This window comes from Chrysemys picta, chromosome 3, assembly GCF_011386835.1.
Source record: "Chrysemys picta bellii isolate R12L10 chromosome 3, ASM1138683v2, whole genome shotgun sequence".
Taxonomy (NCBI): Eukaryota; Metazoa; Chordata; order Testudines; family Emydidae; genus Chrysemys; species Chrysemys picta.
Window position 1 is genome coordinate 125458089 of NC_088793.1, and position 22518 is coordinate 125480606.

The 22518-nt window shown below is 42.5% G+C and overlaps 1 protein-coding gene across 3 annotated transcripts in view; it reads right to left on the bottom strand.

The window, feature by feature from the left end:
- Nucleotides 1-22518, bottom strand: part of RPS6KA2 (ribosomal protein S6 kinase A2) — a 446243-nt gene that overhangs the window by 21960 nt on the left and 401765 nt on the right. For all 3 annotated transcript variants that reach the window (XM_065590436.1, XM_065590438.1, XM_065590437.1), the window contains 2 exons: nt 21738-21868; nt 19347-19472 (listed from right to left, as the gene is read on the bottom strand). In XM_065590436.1, coding sequence (XP_065446508.1) covers nt 19347-19472; nt 21738-21868 — 257 coding nt within the window. The remainder of the gene's footprint in view (nt 1-19346; nt 19473-21737; nt 21869-22518) is intronic.

The window sequence follows — 22518 nt, forward strand, 5'->3', positions numbered from 1 at the left end:
CTGCTTGGTACATCATCATTTTCTGTATTCAACACATATACACATCTATTGCACTGTACAGGGGCATAAACAGTTTGACTAAATTCTAGTCTGTAGACAGCGGGTCTAAGGAAAACATTACACCTGCTGCTTAAAAGCCACCCCTGCAAATAGAGCCTGCTGCTAGGATGTCATTTATTTCTCATCGACATTTCTACCTGCTACAATTGGGATGTCAGTCAAAAAGGTTTGGTCACTTGCCCAGCTGAGTGCATTGCTTTCAGTGCTGAATGTTAAATGGCTCTTCATTTCTTATACGTAAATGATAAACAAAAGTAATTACAAAACAACTAGAGGAAATTAGCCTTACCGTGGAGTCTCAGCTGTAACTCCAGAACTAAAGGTGTAAGATCCACTCCACTATATAAGACCAATTTCCAAAAAATTTCTGGCCAGGAGAAATTCTAGCCAAAAGATGAGACTTCCCCTCCCCCCCCCAGGAAGTTCTGGGGGCACTACCAGATACACTTTTGGATAACAGGGCTCTGAAAAAATAATTGTGACATTTTCACAAACTTGTAACTCAGTAACTTTTGGCTCTTAAGGCTTCAGACACGTGTAGTTCTCTGAGAGCTAGTACAATGGTATAGATTTAACACAATTTCATCCAAAACTAAAAACTCCTTAAAAGCACTGACTTTCTTAACATTGATACTTATTAGTGCACATCAACTGTGGCACACATTTGCATTTATGGTGGAGATCAGTGGTTGAGGGTACACATTTGAGGATAGGTCAGTGATCTTATTACATGTCAACAGTTGGTTCACACATTTTAAGTATATATCAACTGTCAGAGTGTGGGCCAGCAGGTGTGCACACGTGAGTAAATGCTGAGAAAAAGAAACTTCAAAAACAGGTAGAAGGAAAAAAAATCCTACTAGCAACTTCTCCTTAGAATAGTGTTATTCACTAGCTTAGGGGAACCTAGCCAATGCTCAGAAAGACAGTGGATATTCTCATTGAATGAATTTACACATAGGACCCCCGAGTCTTAAAATGTCCCAATCAATCAGTAACTGTTTCATATAAAAAAGTATCCAAGGGCAGGTCTTCAGCTAGTGTAAGTCAATCTAGCTCCTTTGCAGTCAGTGGAGCTACACTAATTTACACCAGCTAAGGATCTGGTCCCCTGGTATGTAGTCAGTAGAATGAGAGATGCCTTAACACGTTCTTAATTCGTTTTCATCACACACATTTCTATGGAAGAAAACTTCTAGTAGTGCATATGTTATAAAGCATCTAGGATTAAATCAGAAATACAAAAAATATATAGTGTCTATTTAAATTCTATTCATCTTATTTCAAGAGAAGAGAGAACATAAATACACTAAAAATCTCAGTCATTTATCAAATACTCAGACAACTAACACTCAGCTATGAGCTACTCTGCGAATCATTTAATAATTAATATGTATTATTCATGATGCTTTTAATCTGCTCTACACACAATTAATCCTCATAACAACCGTGGGCGATAAATACTATCTCACAAACAGAGACAGATGGGTTAAATAAATAGCTTGTCCAAGGCCACAAAACACACCGTCAGAGCTGGGAACAGAACTCCTCTATTCCTGACTCCCAGGCCCATGGGCAGTCCACTAGGATATGCTAGAATAGATTGTCACTGTGATGATCCCTCTTTTCAACACTGTCACAGTGGTTTGCAGATGAACTGTGACTGATAAATAACAAGGGAGACAGCTGCATCACCGGTAACAGAAATCTTTCTCCAATTCAGACTGACTGCAGCGTATGGAATTTTTATATTCTTATGCTGCAGTGGTCACAGGGGCAAAGTTGTCATTTTGCCTGCCTAAATTCCTCCTGCACTTTCTTTTTCACTTCCACTACAAAATTGTTGTGATGTACTGTTAAACAGCAGCCAGGTTCCAGCCCAGCGGTGGAGGCATTTCAGCAAAGGATAAAGTGATTCACAATATGGCTGGAAGAAAAGTTGAATACTCACAATTGGGATCAGATTTTCAAAAAAACTGGGTTTTGGGTGCTGAGTTCTTTTGAAAATCTAGCCATAAGTGTCATCACTGTTGCCCTCTTGAAATACCAAAATGAGGCATTGCTCACCGTAGATTATGCAGATATTCCCAATACAATCAAGCAAGATTCTGATGAGCTACCCAGGTTTAGTGGTGAGTAGATGCCCTAGAGGGCATGGCTCTCCCTTGGTGAGGCTCAGATGCCATTTGAAGTAGATTGTGCATATCTTTCTAATATGATTGACATTCTTCTTTCTTGCATGCTTTGATCAGCCATGAAAGAGTTCAGCTAGAAACTGGCTTCCGTCATCACATTGGGGTCAATGCTTTTTCCTCTTACTCATGCTTCAGAGTTTAAGCCAATCACTAATTATTAGAGATCATGATGAGAACTAATGTCTCCCCTCTGCCTATGTAGAGAGTCTAACACCTTGGGACGCTGCAACTGATGCTGTCCCTGAGAATTTCCATGCTGTCCTTTGCCACCAGGGCCGGTGCTACCATTAAGGCAAACTAGGTGGTTGCCTCGGGCGCCAAGTTTTGGGGGCGCCAAAATGCAGTGCCCCCAATTTTTTTTACAGCGTTCCTACGCCCCCTTCCTGAGTGCGCGGTCGTCGCTCCACTTCTCCCATCCCCCAGGCTTGCGGCACCAAACAGCCAATCAGCTGTTTGGTGCCGCAAGCATGGGAGGGGAGGAGAATTAGAGCAGGGGCGGCGTGCTCAGGGAGGAAGTGGAGCAGAGGTGAGCTGGGGTGGGGAGCCTTGCGGCAGCTCCCCACCACCACCCTGAGGCACCCTCGTGGCAGCACCCCCCCCGGCCCGTTGTAGACATGTCCTTAGACTTTCCTCTTGCTAACATAGACCAACCCTCACCCTGAGCATTTTGCAGTTCCTTTGAGACCATATTTCTTGTGCAGTGAGTCTGATCTTTCTCCATCCCTCCCCATATGAGGCCCCACAAGCCCTTTCCACTCTTTGTGTGCAAGGGATCAACCTTTTTCTCTAAGCCTTAATTGTGACTTTCATTTTGAACTGAACTCAAGTAAACACACACAGGCATGAGCACACACACCAGTGTTAAAGTAAGAGACTTCTATTGTCTGTTTCCAGTGCGGAGGTTTGGAATAATGCAAAAATGTGCCTCTATTGATATTTCTCTCTGTGTTTTTTGTGGTGAATAACACTAACCCAGAAAGCTATCACAACGAATCAGTAGTTCAGCTGAGAACATACTAAAAGCTCTGTGGTGCTTTTGCAAATCAGAGCTAAAAAAAGCAGAAGGGTTAACTACAGTACTTTAGAAATTTAAGAAAGTGAGCCATACAGCCACTCTAAATAGATTTTTCTCTATGTGCCTAAAGCCCAGGGGTTGCTGAAAAGCTCATCTGTCTTAATTCTGGATGAAGCACTTCCTGAGCAGAGTGGGTTCAGTGCAGATTGGTATATGGTGTCTCTTACTCTTTGACTAATACAACCTTCATGTATTTTACTGACTAGCTGAAGACAGGTATATTTCCTTTCAGGAGGAATTTATGGCTCAAGCCTCATGACATTTTAAAACAGAGGAGGCCCCAATTAAAAAAATAATACTGAACCCTTCTACCTTATCTAGGTTAGGAAGCAAAGGCAAGTATGAAACAAACATTATCTCAATCCTAATTAACAATGTGCCCCAGTCTTATAAATCTTCTGCATGTAGAACTTGCATGGGCTTGTTAGTCCGTACTTGTCAGATAGGAGTTCTATGCATGGAGGGCAAGATCAGAACTATACATTCTAGATAAAAAAAAATGGTAGCCAGTTCTGCCACTGTTACTTCTTGAGACAGATCTAACTAAACGTTTCTGGAGGTGGCTCTGTGATTTAACCCCAGCTGTGCCACTACTATGGCAAGACTCTTTCACGTGCAGACATTCAATTGGAAAACTGGCACTTGCACAGAGATGTATCAGATTCTGAGGAAGCACTACAGGTGCATTATATAGCACTGAAATGGTTAAAGCTTAGAGCTTGGAAGGAGGGACCATAAAGACCTCCCTTTGATTAACACCAGGGAAAAGATGCCAGCTGTGCAGAGAAAGCAGGGAAGGAGGAGAATATTCACATTGTCACTGCTTAGAGCTGCTTTATCTTGTATAATGTGCTTTGAAGTATTCTTAAGAAGCCTGTTGGGGTGGATGGGTTAATCACATTTAACACAGTTGTATATATCAGTACCATATTATATGATTTATAAGGGCTTTAAATGGGGGAATAAAAAAGAAAATTAATTCCATGGTTTGAACACACTATTTATACCCCATATCTATGGCACATTTAATATTCACGTCACCCTGATAAAATGGTTCCTTTAACTATAGATAGGATAAACATCACTTTTGAAGAAAAGAGGCATAAGAGCGTGTGCAGAGATTTTAAACTGGCTGGTTCATCTGTAATATTAAATTCAAAGAGAAGTGACACAAAGATAGAACTTTGCTGCTGGTTTCCATTTCAATCAACTTTCTTTCTAAAAATAAGTCCTATTTATGTCAAGCATTTGTTTCAATTTGGTTCCTTTTGATTTCAAGTTACTCAGGCTGGATGAAAATCACTTCAGAAGGGCTAACATTTAAAAGGACCTGATATAAATTTTACATTTAAGATGTCTCAGAGGAGAACTAGTCCCAGTCTAATAGTTTCTGGGGGTACAATTTGCTCTGCTATTAGGTTTGATCAGTTTCAGGGGTTCACCCGCCTCATGGTTAAGCTTTTCAGAAAAATAGTGGAATGAATATTTTTAAAAACAGATTTAATTAACAGTAAAAAAAAATGGTCATCAGAACAATGTGTGTGGGTGGAGTGTAAAGCTCTCTGCACACAGAACATATCTAGTTATTTCCACTACTAACTGACTCAGTGTTTAAAACTTTAGCCTGCAATGATAGCCCTATGACTTAGCACTGGTTTGGTGCTTTCTCTTTTCCAAGCAACGTACAAACACTAACTAATTCAGCCGAGTCCTGCCTTGTGCAGTAGGAAAGGATATTTTATAGAGAGACCCCCTAGAGGCTGGGAGGTTCAGTGGAGAGGGCTCTGGAATGGGAGTCTGGAGACCCGGGCTCTACTGTCTGTTCTACCATGGTCTTACTGTGTGACCACATTACCTCTCTTAGGTTCAGTTTCCCATCTGTAGAATAGGGATAATAATACTTACTCTCTTTTATAAAGCTCTATGGATGCTATGTAAGAGCCAACTATTTTTGATACAAGGAGAAAATTCTTAAAGTAGCATAGAATCCAAACATATGAAACAAAAAACTTCCTGGTCTCAAAGAAAAAATAGAACTGCTAAAGACCAAATTCCATCCAAAATATTCAGGTATTTGGCAGGCCAGCTGGGAAAAGAGAGAGATGATCCTATTAAATTGTAGGAAAACTACTATCTGATATTTCCTCTCTCAAAAAGGGTCCAGTTTACATTTAAAATGTTATCCTCTCCACACTGCACACTGTTAGCCAATATCATCTATTATCCCGAATGCTTTGCATTTATGCTAAATTGTGTAACTGGATTCCCAGAAAGCTTTGTACCCATCCTAAGCTTTACTGTGGAAATCAATTAATAATTAAACTGTTCTAACATTTATTCTTTGAATGTGAAAAATCGGTCAGAAATAATATGCATATTCTATTAAGGAGTTTTATATATGAATTGTGTGTTGGGCACCATTAGTAAAAAATAGTTACTGTCTCTATAGTCTAATGCGATTTCTACTCTTCAGTCTAGTAACCTTGGAATGTTACTGTGTACGTTTGGTGCAGATGTCTTTGTGCCTTGAAAAACAAGTATGAAACTAGATAAGGCAAGAAGAGTAAGGTGCATTTGCTATCTGTCGTAAACAAGTGCACGATAAACATAAGTCAGATGAAGTTTGTATTTTTGGATAGACACAGATAAAAGATGTAAGGTGTGATTGCTGCAAGCCTGTTTCCTGAGTTGGTAAAGTATGAACCTCTCTGTGCTGATTTCTCTATGTTTAATAAACAGTTGAGCTGAATTATCTGACATCTTCTTAATCGATAACCAAAACAGAACCCTAAAACCATCAAATGAAGTCATGGGCAACACACATATATTCACATACTCCTCCAGTGGTCCACCAGCACTAAATGGGGCCTGGACCCAATACATCCAAAGGGTCACCAGCAAACCAAAGGGCTCATTGCAACCAGGGCCGGCTCTGGCTTTCTGGCCACCCCAAGCAAAAAAAAACAAAACCCCACAACGTGGCGGCCAGAACAGCAAAGCAAAATAAAAAAAAAAACTGTGGCGCAGCCAGAGCCAGGGTGCAGGGGGACTCCCTGCCCTGCAGATGTGCCCCGGCTAGTGGGGAGAGTGGGAGGGGGTGGAAGCGGGGGGAGAGAGAGAAGGAGGGCGTCCAGGGCTTCAGCGGGGTGCTGCCACGCGGCCCCTCCCGCTGTGCCCCCTGCCGGGAGGGCTCCGCACCGCTCCAGTTGGCTGGGAGGGAAGGATGTGGGCTGCCCTGCCAGGCTTGCTGCAGGGCGCTCCCATCTTCCATGCCGCTGCCCCCTACAGGGCGGCTGGAGCGGAACAGAAAAAAAAAAAAAGCGGCCGTGCCGCCCTAGGATTGGGCGGAATGCCGCCTCCTACAAGCTGCCGCCCCAAGCACCAGCTTGCTCGGCTGGTGCCTGGAGCTGGCCCTGACTGCAACTAATAAACCGCCCCCTTACAAAACTGCTCATGGCATTCCTGTTTCCCTACCCTGCCAATACTGCCTCCTACTCCCAAGTGCTTGTGGTGAACTCCAGGTCTTACTGGTAGTGCTCCTGTAAGCCCTGGGATCCAAACTGTATTGTCCACAGATCCCTTTTCCACTCAGGTCCATTGATCCTGCCTCAATTTACTTTTGTCTCCTCAGAGGACATCCTTCATTTCCAAGCTTGTAGTAACTGGCAGAAATCTGTGTGTGTACTCAAATTAAAACAATTAGAAGAATGAAAATGAGTGAATTTTTGCAGCTGTTTTCCTGTGAGTAAAACACAAATCTCACAAAATGAGGACGGCATGTAAATTATACTGTATACGTTACCACATGAAATTGTGGTAAAATTGTTCATTATGGCCCCAATTCAGCATGAACCTTAATCACCTTGCTGAATCAGGGCCTATGTGCAGGGCCGGCCCACAACATTTTGGCACCTGAGGCGGGGAGCTCAAATGACGTCCCCATGCCCCCTCGCTTGGGCCAAAACTTTGAAAGGTCTCAATTCTGCCTTCTTCCTGTTCTACTCCTCTCACTGCTCTGCTACCTACCCCAATAAAGGAGAACTAACAACTTAAAATGCCTTTTCCAAAAATTTTAAGTAACACTTAACTTTCAAACGCCTGAACAACAAATGTAACTTTCCTTGTCTGCATAGTAAACACTGGCATTTTTATCTGTTTGAATAATCAAAGTGGTGCTTTCTGTGCCTTCTTGGTTGCAAAGATTTGAACTGCTTCCTGAAGGTCCACAGTCTGGGCCAGCTCATGCTCTATTGAGATGGTTGCAAGGCCGACCAGCCTCTCCTGTGTCATTGTGGAGCGTAGATGTGTTTTTATTAACTTCAGCTTGGAGAAGCTGCGTTCTCCACTGGCAACTGTTACAGAAAATGTTAGAAGTATGTGCAGAGCAACAAAAGCATTTGGAAAGAGGGTGGTCATCTTATTTGTAAAAAGAACAGGAGTACTTGTGGCACCTTAAAGACTAACAAATTTATTAGAGCATAAGCTTTCGTGGACTACAGCCCACTTCTTCGGATGCATCCATGAAAGCTTATGTAGTCCACGAAAGCTTATGCTCTAATAAATTTGTTAGTCTCTAAGGTGCCACAAGTATTCCTGTTCTTTTTGCGGATACAGACTAACACGGCTGCTACTCTGAAACCCATCTTATTTGTGCACATATATTCCAGAACAGCCGTTGGAGTTGATCCTGCTGAAATGTATCTTGAAAGCGCTTTCAGTTCATCATGTAAATCACTCGCATCAATATTGCGCATGTCATCGTGTGTCAATACTGTCTCTAGTGCCCTGCATTGCTGGTGTAGGTCTTCTTCAGGTATAGCGAGGAGTTTTGGAATATCATACAACATCCCACATATACTGCTGTATTCCTTGAGCTGCATGAAATGTTCTTCAACTGACTGCATTGCACAATCTAGCACCTGGTTAAAGAATTCAACTTTGAATTGTTGTTTGGGGTCTCTTATGGGATTATCCCATGCGTCGTAATCAAAATATCTTCTTCTCTGGTGACTCTTGTATTCTTGAATGGGTGGGAAAATAGCTTCAGCATGAAGTTCCTCTGCCAACTTCTGTGCACTCTTCAGAACGTTTTGAAAACCCTCATCTGACCGGTAAGACTGTAGGTATGACTTTGCTTTGTCCAGTTGTTCCATTGCTCCAGCTATATCAAGGTCAACGCCTTGGAGTCTCTTGGTTACAACATTTATGTCAAACAGTATGTCATGCCACAACACTAAGCCACACAGAAATGTGAAGTTATGGATGTTTCTGGTGATTCCATTGCCCTCTGCCACTGTTCTCCCACGAACAGTTCCTGTCATACCATTATCCTTCATAATGACAATTATGGCATCATCTATCTTCCCAATTTGGTGTTTGATAGGCTTTATCGCCTCCACTCTACTTTCCCATCGTGTGGCACTCAGTGGTTTCAGTGTCAGAGAGGATGTTCCCAGATGTTGCTTCAAAATTTGCCATTGATGAGTTGATGCAGAGAAAAATACATAGATGCTTTGAATTACATTAAAAAATTCAGCAACCTCACTAGAAGCTGATGCTGCATCACTGACCACCAAGTTCAATGAATGAGAACTGCATGGGACAAAAAAAGCTCGAGGGTTTAACTTTCGGATCTGTGTCTGCACTCCTCTGTTCTTTCCTCTCATGTTGGCACCATTATCGTAGTCAACCTCTCATGTCAGCTATCGCAATTCCCATATCTTCCAGCTTTTTAAGAAGCACATTTATCATACCAGCTCCTGTAGTATCATCAATGTCAACAATAAATTCTAGAAAATGCTCTGGGATAGTCACCATTGCAGGGACATTTTCACTAGGTTCTGTTGTTGTTACAAAAATGCACCATTACAGTCATTTGTTCTGTATGGCTGATGTCCGGTGTGCAGTCCAGAATAACAGAGTAATATCTTGCTGACTTCAGATCTGCCATAATCTTGTTTGACTTTTGTTGCCTGTAACTGTATGATCTCATTTTAATTGTTTTTCCAAGTAGTGGTGTGTGTACATTTCTTGGGTGGTGATTCTTTTTAGATGCTCCTGGAGTACAGCATCAAACTCAGCCATCAGCTCCACAATTTTAAGGAAGTTTCCATTGTTTGGCACATACAGCTAATCTGAGGTGCCATGCAGTGCTAGGCTTTGGGTAGCAAGCATTGTCACAATGGCAATGAGCCTTTTCAGAACATTTTGCCAGTAGAGACTCTGATGCAATCTTCTCTTGATGCTGATCATCTATAGTGGCCTTTAACCTTAGTCTCATCTCAAGCTCTTTTCACCTATGGAATGCTCTCTCATGGCATGCCATATTTCCAGCCAGATTTTTCCAGTCCTTTGTCCCTGTAGAACCCAATGTGGCTGAAACATTAGACTGGAAGAGTTTGCTACAAAAACAGTATGCAGCCTTCTGGGTTTTTGAGTACATAAGCCATGGCCTCTCCACTTTGTCACCATTGGGGATTTCACGCCAGTAATGTGTTGGATGGAAACTTCTATTTTCATTGTCTTTGGGGAACATGAAGTTTTTCACTTGCTGTGGCCTATGCAATACAAGGAAGTCCCTCAGGCTACTGCTCAAGTGGGTCCACAGTCCTGGATCATCTAGACTTAAGGAACTAAACTCAGCAGCAGCTGTTTCTTGCGCTGCCACCACAGTCTTCTCTGATCTACACTTTTCTTCAGGAATGTACATGGTTACATCCATTTGAGATGGAGATATGGATGCTGCAGTAGCTGCCATGTCACCTGCACTCTGACTAACTGGAAGATCAGGCATCTCCTCACCACTCACATCCTCACTGGGGCCAGAAGACTCACCGTGAACATTTCTCCTTCCTGCTTAGATAGAAAAGCTTCCTTTGCTTTCTTTCTTTTTCTGAATGCTGCCCCAGAGGGGCGTTTTCTTCTTTCACACATGACTGCTGTTCTGTGCCAGCTATAGTGGCTCTCAACACTCAATTGAAGGGGACAAATAAGTAGGCTGGTGGCAGGGCCTGAGTGAGGGAAGATATCAGCATCTTAAAAGCCTAACTGGCTCCTATCACTTCAGTTGACTGCCTGTTCTTCTCAAGTGGGTTCAGGGAAGCAGCAGGAAACAGGAAGCTCCCTGAGAAGCTGGTGTTAATCAGTCCAGGCTCCTGGGGGTGCTAGAGAGGTACATAAGAGGCTCCTCCTCCTCTCTCTCCCTGCTTTCTGTTATCCCCTCTCAGCTTTACTCCTGCCTGCCTGTTAGGTCTCTTATGCCCTCCTTCCTCCAGCACAGCACTCCACCATCTCTGTGCATCTAGAGCAGAGAGAATACGTATGCACCAGCAGCAGACACAATTTTCTACACTCTGGGTCCTAGTGGCGCGCCCCCCCCCCCCCCCCCCGCATAGTTTGGCACCTGAGGCGGCCGCCTCAGTTCGCCTCATGGTAAGGCCAGCCCTGCCTATATGTATGTTTTGGCTCTTAAGATTTGTTAAAAGAGGATAATTAGAAAAAAGGTTTTAAAATATTCCCACAGATCAGAAGGCAAATCCTCATAAGCCCTTCCTGTCCCATTTCCATCTCTTTGTTCTTGCTGCCATTTTTACCTCTATAAATGCTCTATGATATTTGTAAAGCACCAGTCACTGTTGTACTTAGATATTCCCATCTCATTCTCTGCACACACAATTTTAGCTATTAAGAGTTTCCACACCTTCCCTTTTGCAGAATATCACATGAGCATTTTCTTGCAAAGTAGGCCCCATGTGCAAGTCCACAATCTTCCACAAGGGGCAAGAAACTCAAGGAGTTTGTCCAAATCTGTTCTGAAACCTGTGTTTATTGAATGGCATCATGTACAATAACTCCTCGCTTAACATTGTAGTTGTGTTCCTGAAAAATGCGACTTTAAGCGAAACGATGTTAAGCAAATCCAATTTCCCCATAAGAATTAATGTAAAGTGGGGGGAGGGTTAGGTTCTAGGGAATTTTTTTTCACCAGACAAAAGACTATTTTATATATATATAAAACTTGTACTGTGTGTGTATATATATATATATATATATATACACACACACACAGTATAAGTTTTAAACAAACAATTTAATACTGTACACAGCAATGATGATTGTGAAGCTTGGTTGAAATGGTGGAGTCAGAGGGTGGGAAATATCCCTGGGAAATATTCCTTAGTGCTGAATGATGAACTAGCACTTGGCTGAGCCCTCAAGGGCTAACACATTGTTGTTAATGTAGCCTCACATTCTACAAGGCAGCACAAATGGAGGGCGGGGAGACAGCATGGCAGACAGAGACACATACCGTGTGTGTGTGTGTGTGAGAGAGAGTGTGAGTGTGAGTGAGAGATGCACATTGCCCCTTTAAGTACGCTGACCCCACTCTAAGTACATTGCCTTTTTAAGTAGATCAGCAAGTTGAGACAGTAGCTGCTGCTAGCAAGCTCCCTCCATCCTGAGCCCTGTCGTGTGTCCCCCTCCCCCCCCATGGAGATGGGTAAGCGGGGGGCAGAAGCAGAGGGGAGGGTGACACCCTTACATTAGCACCCCTCTTCCCCGCACAGCAAGCAGGAGGCTTCCGGGAGCAGCTCCAAGGCAGAGAGCAGGAGCAGCACATAGCGGGGTGTGGGGTAGGGACAGCTGAACTGCCGGCAATTGATAGCCTGCTGGGCAGCTGCTGCACAGGGAACTTAGAGGTGTGGGGAGCTGATAGGGGGTTGCCGATCCACCCTGGTTCCGAGCCCCCACCAGCCAGCTGCAATGGGCTGCTCTTTCTGCGAGCAGTGGACAAAGCAGGCGGCTGCCAAACAATGTTATAAGGGAGCATTGTGCAACTTTAAACGAGCATGTTCTATAATTGATCAGCAACAAACAATGAAACAGTGTTAACCGGGATGATTTTAAGTGAGGAGTTACTGTACTCTACTGATGCTGTTGTCATGCTACCAGCCTAAGCATCCTTTGACTGATAATAAGTAGCTTTTACTGAACTGTTAGGCCTACAGGATTTTTTGTGTCTCCAAGAAGAATGACAATGGAAGTACTGATTCCCCCCCCCCCCATTTTCTGGTGTCAGAAAAGACCATGTCTCTGATGCCTTCATTTTACTGGGCTACTTTTTGCATCATTTAATCATCAATGATAAATCAAACCTGTTCTTGTCTGATGGTGATGGTGTCTTCATCATGTCCCTTGGGAGTCCATGCTACCGACTAACTGCTCTCACCATCCAACTTTTCCCCAAAACTTTTCCTTTGCTTCAAGCCTTTGCCTCTTGTCCTGCCCTCCTCAGCGACTGAATATTTGCTATCTATCATTTCTATCACCTGGAAGATATTTATAGATTTTGATGATGTCCCCCTGGACGCTTGTCTTTCCTCAACTGTACACATTCTAGCTTCCCCAAGCTCTCCTGATATAGCAAGCCTTGCAGTCCTTGTGTAATATCTATTGTTCATTCTTAGTATTTTCTTTGGCATGTCTGTATTCCTCTTTAAAATATGGGGACTAGAACTGCATAAATTATTCTAGATATGGTCACACTGGGACTATGTAGAGCAGCACTAATACCTCATTAATTAGTTAGTGATCTGTGACAAACCCTATGTAATATAGTACTATAACAGAATCTGCTTGCAGAAGTGTGTGTGTGTGTGTATGTGCGAGAGAGAGAGAGAGAGAGAGAGAGAGAGAGAGAGAGAGAATGGGAAATTTATTAATCTGTTTTCCTGTTTAAACAAAAGTGCTTTTTCATAATCATAATGAAGGATGGAGACAACAAACTTATGTTAAGTTGCTCTTTGCTATAAATGTTCAAATCTTCATGCTTTCCTCCTGAGAAATATCTGGCATACACTGATCGTTTTCATTGCACTATCGTCTGATTAAGGGGGTTGGGGAGAGCTGGGGTAAAAGCCTGGGGGAGAGTGGGGAATTTTTTCTCCTGGGGAAATATTGACACATACCTGTCATTTGATGTGATCTGGTCCATTCTAAAGATTTTAGGCAAAATATTTCCTCTTCATAAGTATTTTTGTAAGTAATCTCTGGAAGGGTGCAGTTAACACCCAGAGACATGGAGATTACATTGGAGACAAGAAAATCATTCCAACCTTCTCTCCAGCTGAATTTAAACATGGGACTCTTGGGAACCCCTGGCAGCACCTAAATTTGTTCTTGATGCCAACTCTCCCCAGTAGTGTTGGGTCCTATACTACAGTGCCCCGGGATGGAAATACAGAGCCAAATCTCAAGATCCTTACGCAGCCCTCATTTCCACCCCACCCCCCGCCCAATAAAGTCAATGGAGTTTGCATGACAAAGGACAGTAAAATCTGGACCTCAGAATTTGGCCCATACACGTCCGTCCCATTCCCTCCCTTGTTACCTAATCAGGTTTAACACTGAGCATTATTTTTGTTACTGCTTGGCTCCAGGAACATATCCCATTTGATACTATGCAGTTACACTGTATGCTAGATTTGTTCAATTTACTGTGAAACTTGTTTCACTGTTAAATAAAAAAAAGTTTCTTAAAATTGCCCTGATCTTGTAAACTAAGCACACAAATGGACCCTGGATCCCATCCAGAGCCCTGCTAAAATCAGAGGGGCTATATGTAGGCACTTGCTTCTAGGAGCTGGCAAGATTGGGGCCAAAGGATATAGCAAACCTGAGATTGTCCATTGAAATTCTCATTACACTTCCTAGTGGGCAATTTATTTATTCCATGCCCACAAGTGTGGTGGGTGCCTCGTGGACAGATGCACATAAACATGGTCTCTCCCCTGAAGAGTTTACAATCTGCTTCATTTCAGACAGATGACTCCCATTTTCAGAGAGAGCGAGTGGCCAGGCAAAGCAGTCCAAATAATACAGACACCTCAACAAGCAATCAGACTTGAGGACCTCGGGGCAGAATTTTTTCCTTTTTCTGCTTCAATAAACAAAGACATACAAATTCCTGTTTCCTTAAAAAGAATACCAAACAAATGCCTCAACCTGCCAGACAGTGTTGGAAGGCTAAATTTATCTTGGTAGTTATTCAGTGCTTTCTGCACTTAGTAATAAACTCCTGATATAGCTGCAGGTTATGAGGAGAATATTGTGCAATGAGCTACATTTTATTGAGTACTCTCTAGCCTTCAGACTAATATGCTTTCATGTCTATTTAGGTCAAGCATCTGAAAACCAGCAAATTACAACTATGAACATTAACGGAAAGGAGAAGAGAAGCGAAGGTTAATTATGATATATACCACTTGGGCTTTCTTCGCTAGACCACTTCACTCAGGGTCATTAGCACAGAAATACATGTATTTTGGGGGACTGATTACACAGACCCTGCAATAATAGCCCGTCACTCTGATGGGTTATCAACTGCTCTCTGTTGATGGCTTGTAGACACTGCCTTTCCATTTGTACTTGTAGACACTGCTTCTCCATTTGTTTTGTATCTGTACAGCTTACGTAAAATGCACCTTTCTTCCAAATCAGCCTATATCAAAACATACAGGGGTGGATGCATCCACAGAATGCTTACTAATTATGAGCGTTATAAGCTAAAAGTAAATGTCATTTTATCCTAGAGAGGGGCCCATGCTGTAAAATTTTTCTCTATATCAAAAATTTGACTCTGCTCAAAGCTGGGGAGTGTTTGGAGCCAGGGTGTTGGCTTGGCACATTATAGAGACAGGATAAAGTCATTACATTCAGATGCAGTTTCCAGATCCAACTTCCTCAAGGTGTTGGGGTGTTCAGGTCTCGGGTGTTTATTTGTGCCCATCTGTACTTTATGCTTTTTTGGCCAGATTCTCCCGCATGATCCAGTCACTCTGGCTGGCTCCAATAGTAAGAAGGGGCCAGAAAGCCATCAGATCTTACTAGTTGGAGATTCCTTCAGCATGGGAGAATCCACAGCTGGCATGGAGTTGATGTAGCTGGCTCCTGTACCATTCACATCTGCAGCCTCTGGTGAAGGTGGCATGTTGGGGCAGACGGGATTATGGCTGGAGCACTACTCTGCTTTGGCCATTCTCTACTAGAGTAACAGCCCCTGTGGGCTAGAACCAACCCATGTAGTTTAGAGCACGCCCTAGAATCAGAGAGAGGTAGCCAGCGCCTCTGCAGTCTCACTTCAGCTCTGGCCAGTGGAAAATTGACACATCTGAGAATCTAGCCCCATATCTTCATTGCTATTTGCATATAGGGATCAAAGCTGAAAATCAGCAACAGTATTTAAACAAAGAAAACTTTTCTCCAAGAGTGCTGACTTGTATCAAGTCTCTGGAAAGTTTTCCAGTGTCTGATTTGCTACTCCCTTGTTGTAGCAAAGCTGATGCCTTTCTTCTTTGAAACAAAGCTCTCGATCTGTTTTGGGGATTTCATATCAATTGTTTTTTTCTTTGGTACAATATCCTCCCCAGACACGCACACACTTGCTGAAGCATTTTCCTTTTACTTAAGTGACTTACTTTCTCTTAATACTGAGATAACTTAAATAGATTGACCTGATTTTCATTTACTCTTTGACACCACTGGTACAATGACACCAATATAATCCGTGCAAACGTGCTCGACAAAACCAAACCCCTTTGCTGTTTAAAATCCCAAGACATCTGCTATACCTGCCTTTGCAAACACATCAATATTTGAAGGCTCTGAACCAGAGCAGAGATCTGTAAAATGATCATTTTTCCAATTCCTTTCCTTGTGTCTGTGCCTTCCCAAGGATCTCGGGGAAGTGAGTGACATTACCAGTATTTATATCGCAAAACTGCACACCAAACAGTAAACCTCCAGCAACCATTTTAGTTGAATTCTCTGTAACTTGGAAGTGAGGTGGAAAAGAGACCCAATGGAAAAATTTCAAAAGCACGTAACGCTCATTTTTATAAGTGAATTAGGCAACCAGGAGCTTTTGGGCTTGCCTACATGAACATTTAGCTTGTGGCAAGCAGGGGTGTAAATCTATCTCACACAAACCTGCACTTAATGCCCATGTGGACCCTGCTGATGCGCACTGAGAGTTTGTTAGTGTGCTTTCAGCTACCCTGCTTTGAAACGGGAGTGGATCGCACTTTAGGGAATTCTTAGTGCACAGCAGCAGGGTGCACATGGACAGCTAATGCACAGCAGAGTCACATCCCAGCTTGCCAGGCAAGACCTACGTCTAATTGTAATTTAGTTAATACCCTAAGAATTGTGTCATGTAGATGCAGGTCATTTTAATGTGCACAAACTAAAGTTAGTGCATAACAACCCCCCCGCATAGACAAATGCAGCTCACCTAAGTGAGTTAGGTGCCTAATGCCTATGTAAAGCCAATGAGAATTAGGTGCCTAAACTGCTTAGGTGCTTTAAAAAATCCCTCTAGGCTCCTCTTTGTATCTTTAGGTGCCTAAATACCTTTATAAATATGGCCCCAGCTAGTTGCATGATGTGGACAGAGAAGGCAGATGAACAATAGTGTGAAAAAGGGGAGAAATGCCATACATTTTAACAAACATACTGTTTCTGGATTAGGGAGGGGTTCCTTTTATTGGGTGGCTTTTCTGGCTGCAGCTCTGAGTTATTCTGTCTCAGTACTCTGACTCAATTTATGGAGAATCTATTTTCCGACACAGAAATAGTAAATAAATCCCAACAGGGACTGTGCAGCATGGTGTGTTGTGTCCTCTGGGCAATTGGCAGAGATTATTCACTCAGTGACATTATTCATATCTTCCTGCAGTGATTCCACAAAGTCATGTTCCTAGCTTCTTTGCTGCTGATACCACTGTCCTGTGGGGGAATATTCTCTTAAGTGCTAACACTGGGCTACAGAAAGAGTGAGAATGACTCTCTAGCCTGGTGGTTGGGGCACTCACTGGAGGTTCCAATCCTCTCGCTCCAAGGACCATTTAATTATTTAGACAAAATGGAACTGCTTCAACAGGAGTGAGGCCTACCCCAGAACATCCTGCAGGTCAAGGCACTCTCTTGAGAGGGAGTAGACTCAAGTTCAAATCCCTGCTCCACATTGGGCAGAGGAGAGAACGGAACCTGATTTTCCTATGTCTTGGGTGTTTCCTATGTCTGGGCTACTATAAGGGGGACACTGCCATCACCTCCTCTGGCCTTTTTGTGTGGGTTAGGTGTGCTCTGTGCACACCTCCCAGATTTGGGCCCCATAGGGTGGGGGAAATGCTTAATTTGAGGAACCCAATGGGACTTAGGCATCTGATAGACATCCGAGCACCTAGATTAAGGTGGCTCTGTGTATGCTCGCTGGCAGAAACTAGGTCCCTAGGGGACTTTAACATGGAAATTTAGTTGCCAAGGAACTTCAGGCACCTAAAGAGTTAAGTGGCAGCTGAGCAGGGGTTTTGAGGATCTTAGTAATACCTAAAGGCATCTAGCCCTTTGAGCTTTGTTTTCATGCTTACTACCAAAGATATCAAAATATTTAACACTAAGAAAATATTAAATACATTTTTGGTTCAAAACATGTTTCTGTGCAGGCACAGATGTAATTTCATTAAAGTAAAATTATTCCTACTACAACCCAGCACCATCTGTTGACAAGAACAGTGGACATTGGAAAATTGTAACTTCTCCATTCACTTTAAATGGAAAACCTCAGAAGTTCACACAGAAGTCCACGCTCCTTTTCAGCATGTGGTTGTGTACTTAATCAACTGCTACCTCAACAAACTCAATTATCATGAAACTCTCATCTCCCTATCCCACCTGCAAAGACACAATTTATAACAAAACTAAGTTTCAAATCCATTTTGAAACTTAGAAAAGGTAAATATTCAGAAGAAAGGTAATTTGCTGATGTCTCTCATACACTGCAAGTTCAGCAAACATACTCAATTACATACCACAATTTGATTTCAAGTAAATATCCACCTTTACCTTACGTTTATTTATGCACCAGTTTCCACTAGATAATACAGGATCATTGGGCCTGATTCTACTACCCTAAGTCACACTGAGGACTCAGATCTCTCTGAAAATAGTCCCATTGATTTCAGCTTCAAATCACGACCATGCATTATCCCCTTTTCTTGCTGAAAGAACATGTCATTGTCTACTTCTCTGACACATGAGCTTTTTTGTTAGTATCTATTTTTCTTCAGGATGCTAAACATGTTTAATGTTTGGAACTTTTCCTCCAAAGACAAACCCTCCAGACCATCAGCCAGTCCTGTGGGTTTCATCCTCTGCTCTCTCTAATACCTGCATATCCTTTATTTAATACAGGCAACAGATGCTGCAACTTAATACTCCAGATATGACCTTACCAAAGAATTATACAGAGAGACCATTATTTCCTATTCGAAAATAATTCCCTTTTTATACACCCTTGCAACTTGCTGGCTTTCTTTGCTGCAGCTGTGCACTGTGACTTGGTTTTCACAGTATTACTCTACCAAGTGTAAAGTCCTTTGCTTTTTCTTTCATGTCTAACTGAAGTCTATTTAATTAATATTTTAATTCTCTGTTGGATCTCTCCATTGGTCTCCTTTGTGCGTTGGTAGTGTGTCTGAATGCCAATGAGACAGAAGGGGCAGGGAATCTGATTAATCATAGGTGCCTATGATAGTGCAGCATATTTCTTTTCCCAAACATCTCTAATTATACTAAGGAAGTGTCATAGTTTAATACACCCTGGAGAATGAGAAACAAAGGTGGTTTGCATTTATAAGGAGTATACTTCACAACATTTTTTTCTTCATTTGGGGGCTATTTCAATTTAGATCCGGTTCAAATCGATTATCTAGGTAGCAGGGAGAGTGGCTGAAATGATTAACAATAATCTAAACCTGACTGAATTGATATTCTGTATGAGAATGAAAGGTCCTTTCCTTCTGCAATTTCATTTGCTGAGGTTAAATCAGAAGGATGAACCTTAAAGTTCAACATCTAATCCTTCTAAAAAACAAACGAGTCAGTGGCCAGATTGATGCCCAATGTAATGGAGCAGCCTTGACCATATATTTGCATCTGCCAAGATGATTTCTTACCTTCACTGCAAACTCTGCTTCTGTTACTTTATGCACACACCTCTTGCATACTGAATAGGAGCCAACACCTATGTCCTCCTTGATCTCATATCCATCTGTAAAATGAATATTGTTCCCATGTAACTGCTGTAGAGAAAGACAAAACAAGGGAAATCAAAAGACAAGCATTATGGAACCATAAAAACAGAAGAATCCTGGCCAGTGACAATAAAGGGACTGCTGAGCTCACCCTCTCCAAACATCTACCAAGGATCCATTGTCCTTAGAAATTATTTAAGTTCAGTTCAATGAAGTTGTGGCCACTTTCTAAATAAATGTATCTCCTTCCTTATTGGTGTTCTTCCTCAGTAAACTACAACTGTATGTCTAGAAACAATGGCTGAGATGGTTTTAGCCATATGTGGGATTTGGAGATCCAATTCCCATTAGAAATTAATCACACTCTTTCTCTGGCCCAATGAATATTTAAGTATTTATACAAAGTGGAGCAGCTCCAACAGGACAGATTGAGAGACTGACTCAATAGGACGGTGGTTAAGGTAGAGAGATTTGAATCTAGGTCCCCCACGTGCCAAGTGAGTGCCCTAACTACTGAGATATTAGCTGTTCTGGGAGTTGTGTCTATCTGTCTTGTTTTTCACAGAGAATTTTGAAGTCTCATTTTTGGCCCAATGAGAAATGAAGCCTAATGCTGAATCCTCAATTTTTTTTTCAAAATGGAATTCTTGTTTTTTGGCCAGCCTCAGTAATTGCCTGTGAAGTGTTCTGTGCTACTATTGTACAAAACAAGCTATATAAAAATTATACTACATTGTATCACACAGAATATTAGCAGGATGAAAGCGGATACCATAAGCAGGGGCACTCCCCATGAAGTGCATCAGAAAAGTCCTTGTGTGCAAGACTGCAATACTCACGTGGTCACAGTGCTATTCACTCAAGTGTGTGGAGTTCTTTTAGTTTGCGTGCAAATCTGCACTGATGGGTAAGTGGGCAGAAACAGTCCTCACACACAGCTGATACTCTCTTTGCCATTCCCAAAAGAGCCAAGGAGACAGGGCCGGCTCCAAGTTTTTTGCCGCCTTACAAGGCATGTGGGGCGGGGGGACTTGGACCTGTCCTGGGCACCATGAAAAATTATACAAACCTGCCACCCCTGAGTGACCCATCCTCTGTTGTCCACTCCCAGCTTCTGGCAGTCAGCGACTAGGACACCCAGAGCGTGGGGTTGCATCCCTGACCAACTTGGCTAATAGCCATTGACGGACCTACCCTCTATGAACTTATCTAATTCTTTTTTGAATCCCATCATAGTTTTGGCCTCCACAACATCCCCTGGCAATGAGTTCCACAGGTTGACTGTGTGTCGTGTGAAGGATATATAAATAAATCCGAAAATAGGACAGAAAATATCATAATGCCACTATATAAATCCATGGTATGCCCACATCTTGAATACTGCGTGCCATTCTGGTAGATGCATCTCAAAAAAGATATATTAGCATTGGACACAGTACAGAGAAGGGCAACAAAAATTATTAGGGGGATGGAACAACTTTCATACAAAGAGAGATTAAAAAGATTGGGACTGTTCATCTTAGAAAAGAGACAACTAAGGGGAAGATCTGATGGAGGTCTATAAAATCATGAATGGTGGGGAGAAAATGAATAAGGAAGTGTTATTTACCCCATCACATGACACAAGAACCAGGGGTCACCCAATGAAATTAATAAGCAGCAGGTTTAAAAAAAAACACGAGGAAGGGTATGTCTTCACAGAATGCACAGTTAACTTATGGAACTCATTGCCAGGAGATGTTGTGAAGGCCAAAACGACAATAGGGTTAAAAAGAATTATATAAGTTCATGGAGTATAAATCCACCAATGGCTATTAACCAAGATGGTCATGGATGTACATCAGATTCTGTGGTTGTCAGAAGCTGGGACTCAATGACAGGGATTGGATCACTTGATAAATTTCCCTGTTATGTTTATTTCCTCTGAAGCATCTGGCACCGGTCACTTTTGGAAGACAGGATATTGATCCGGACAGATCACTGGTCCGACCTAGTATGGCCATTCATATGCCCATGAGCCAGCTCATAGTCAGGTATTTAGAAGTGCACTTTGTTTCAGTAATTAAATTGTGTGATTGACATTTTCTTTATGCCAGTAAATAGGAAAGTTGAACGTAAAACTAAAAGCCTTTGGAATATCTTTCTTTTTGCACCTTCTGCCGGCTGTATGTAAATAGACTAGGGTGGATAAACTGCGGGCTGTATGTAAATAGACATGGGATGGATAATCTGATTGACTGATGTAGTTTAAAATGTACTATGCGGCTATATATCTGCTCACCAAATGTGAAGTATAATGCAAAGTGTCAGTACCTGCACAATTGGATGAACTGTGATTTTGTGCAAATCTGGCTGTGAAGGCTCTTGCACCAAGCTGGATGCAATGAAGCTGAATCCTCTAAAAAGATGATGAGCATTGGCACTGGGAGGAACACCAGGGGAATCTGCAGAAGAAACGAGGGTATGACTACATGAGACACCTAGAGATCAGAAGGTGAGTAATGGTACAACATTTGCAGCAATGAAGGTCACCACTACCATCCAACAGCAAGCCCTACTAAATTAGCAGTCACACTCTCATAGTCTCCGTCATTATCTCAAGACTCTGATATGCATGAATCACCTCCTCCCACCCTGTATCTGAACACAGAGGGGAACATCCATGCATGGATCTCCCCTCTCCTGCACATCAGTCTTGTTGCACAGCAGTTTCCACAGCACCATTACAACAGAGGGCACTCCACAAGTCTGGGGTCCATGCAGAGAGGGAAGGGGCTGGGCAGGCTGGGAGAAAGAGTGGGAAGATTGGGGGCTCTGTTCTCCCTTTGGCCTTGTGGAGATTCCCCAGGGGAAAAAAATACAACCCACGGCTAGAAAGTAGAACTCCTATTTTATGAACTAATTGGGAACTGAATTCAGAAAATCGAACAGTTCATAAAATTGAACATCTAAAATTAGAGTAGGTATGGTGCATAAGTAGGAGGGTGGCGGACTGCTTGGCTTTCTTCTTGTCCTTCAGTCCAAGCACTGAAGCCATTGGAATGTGAAGGGATGTCAATGTGTTCTTCATCAACATCACTATTGTTACGGAGGT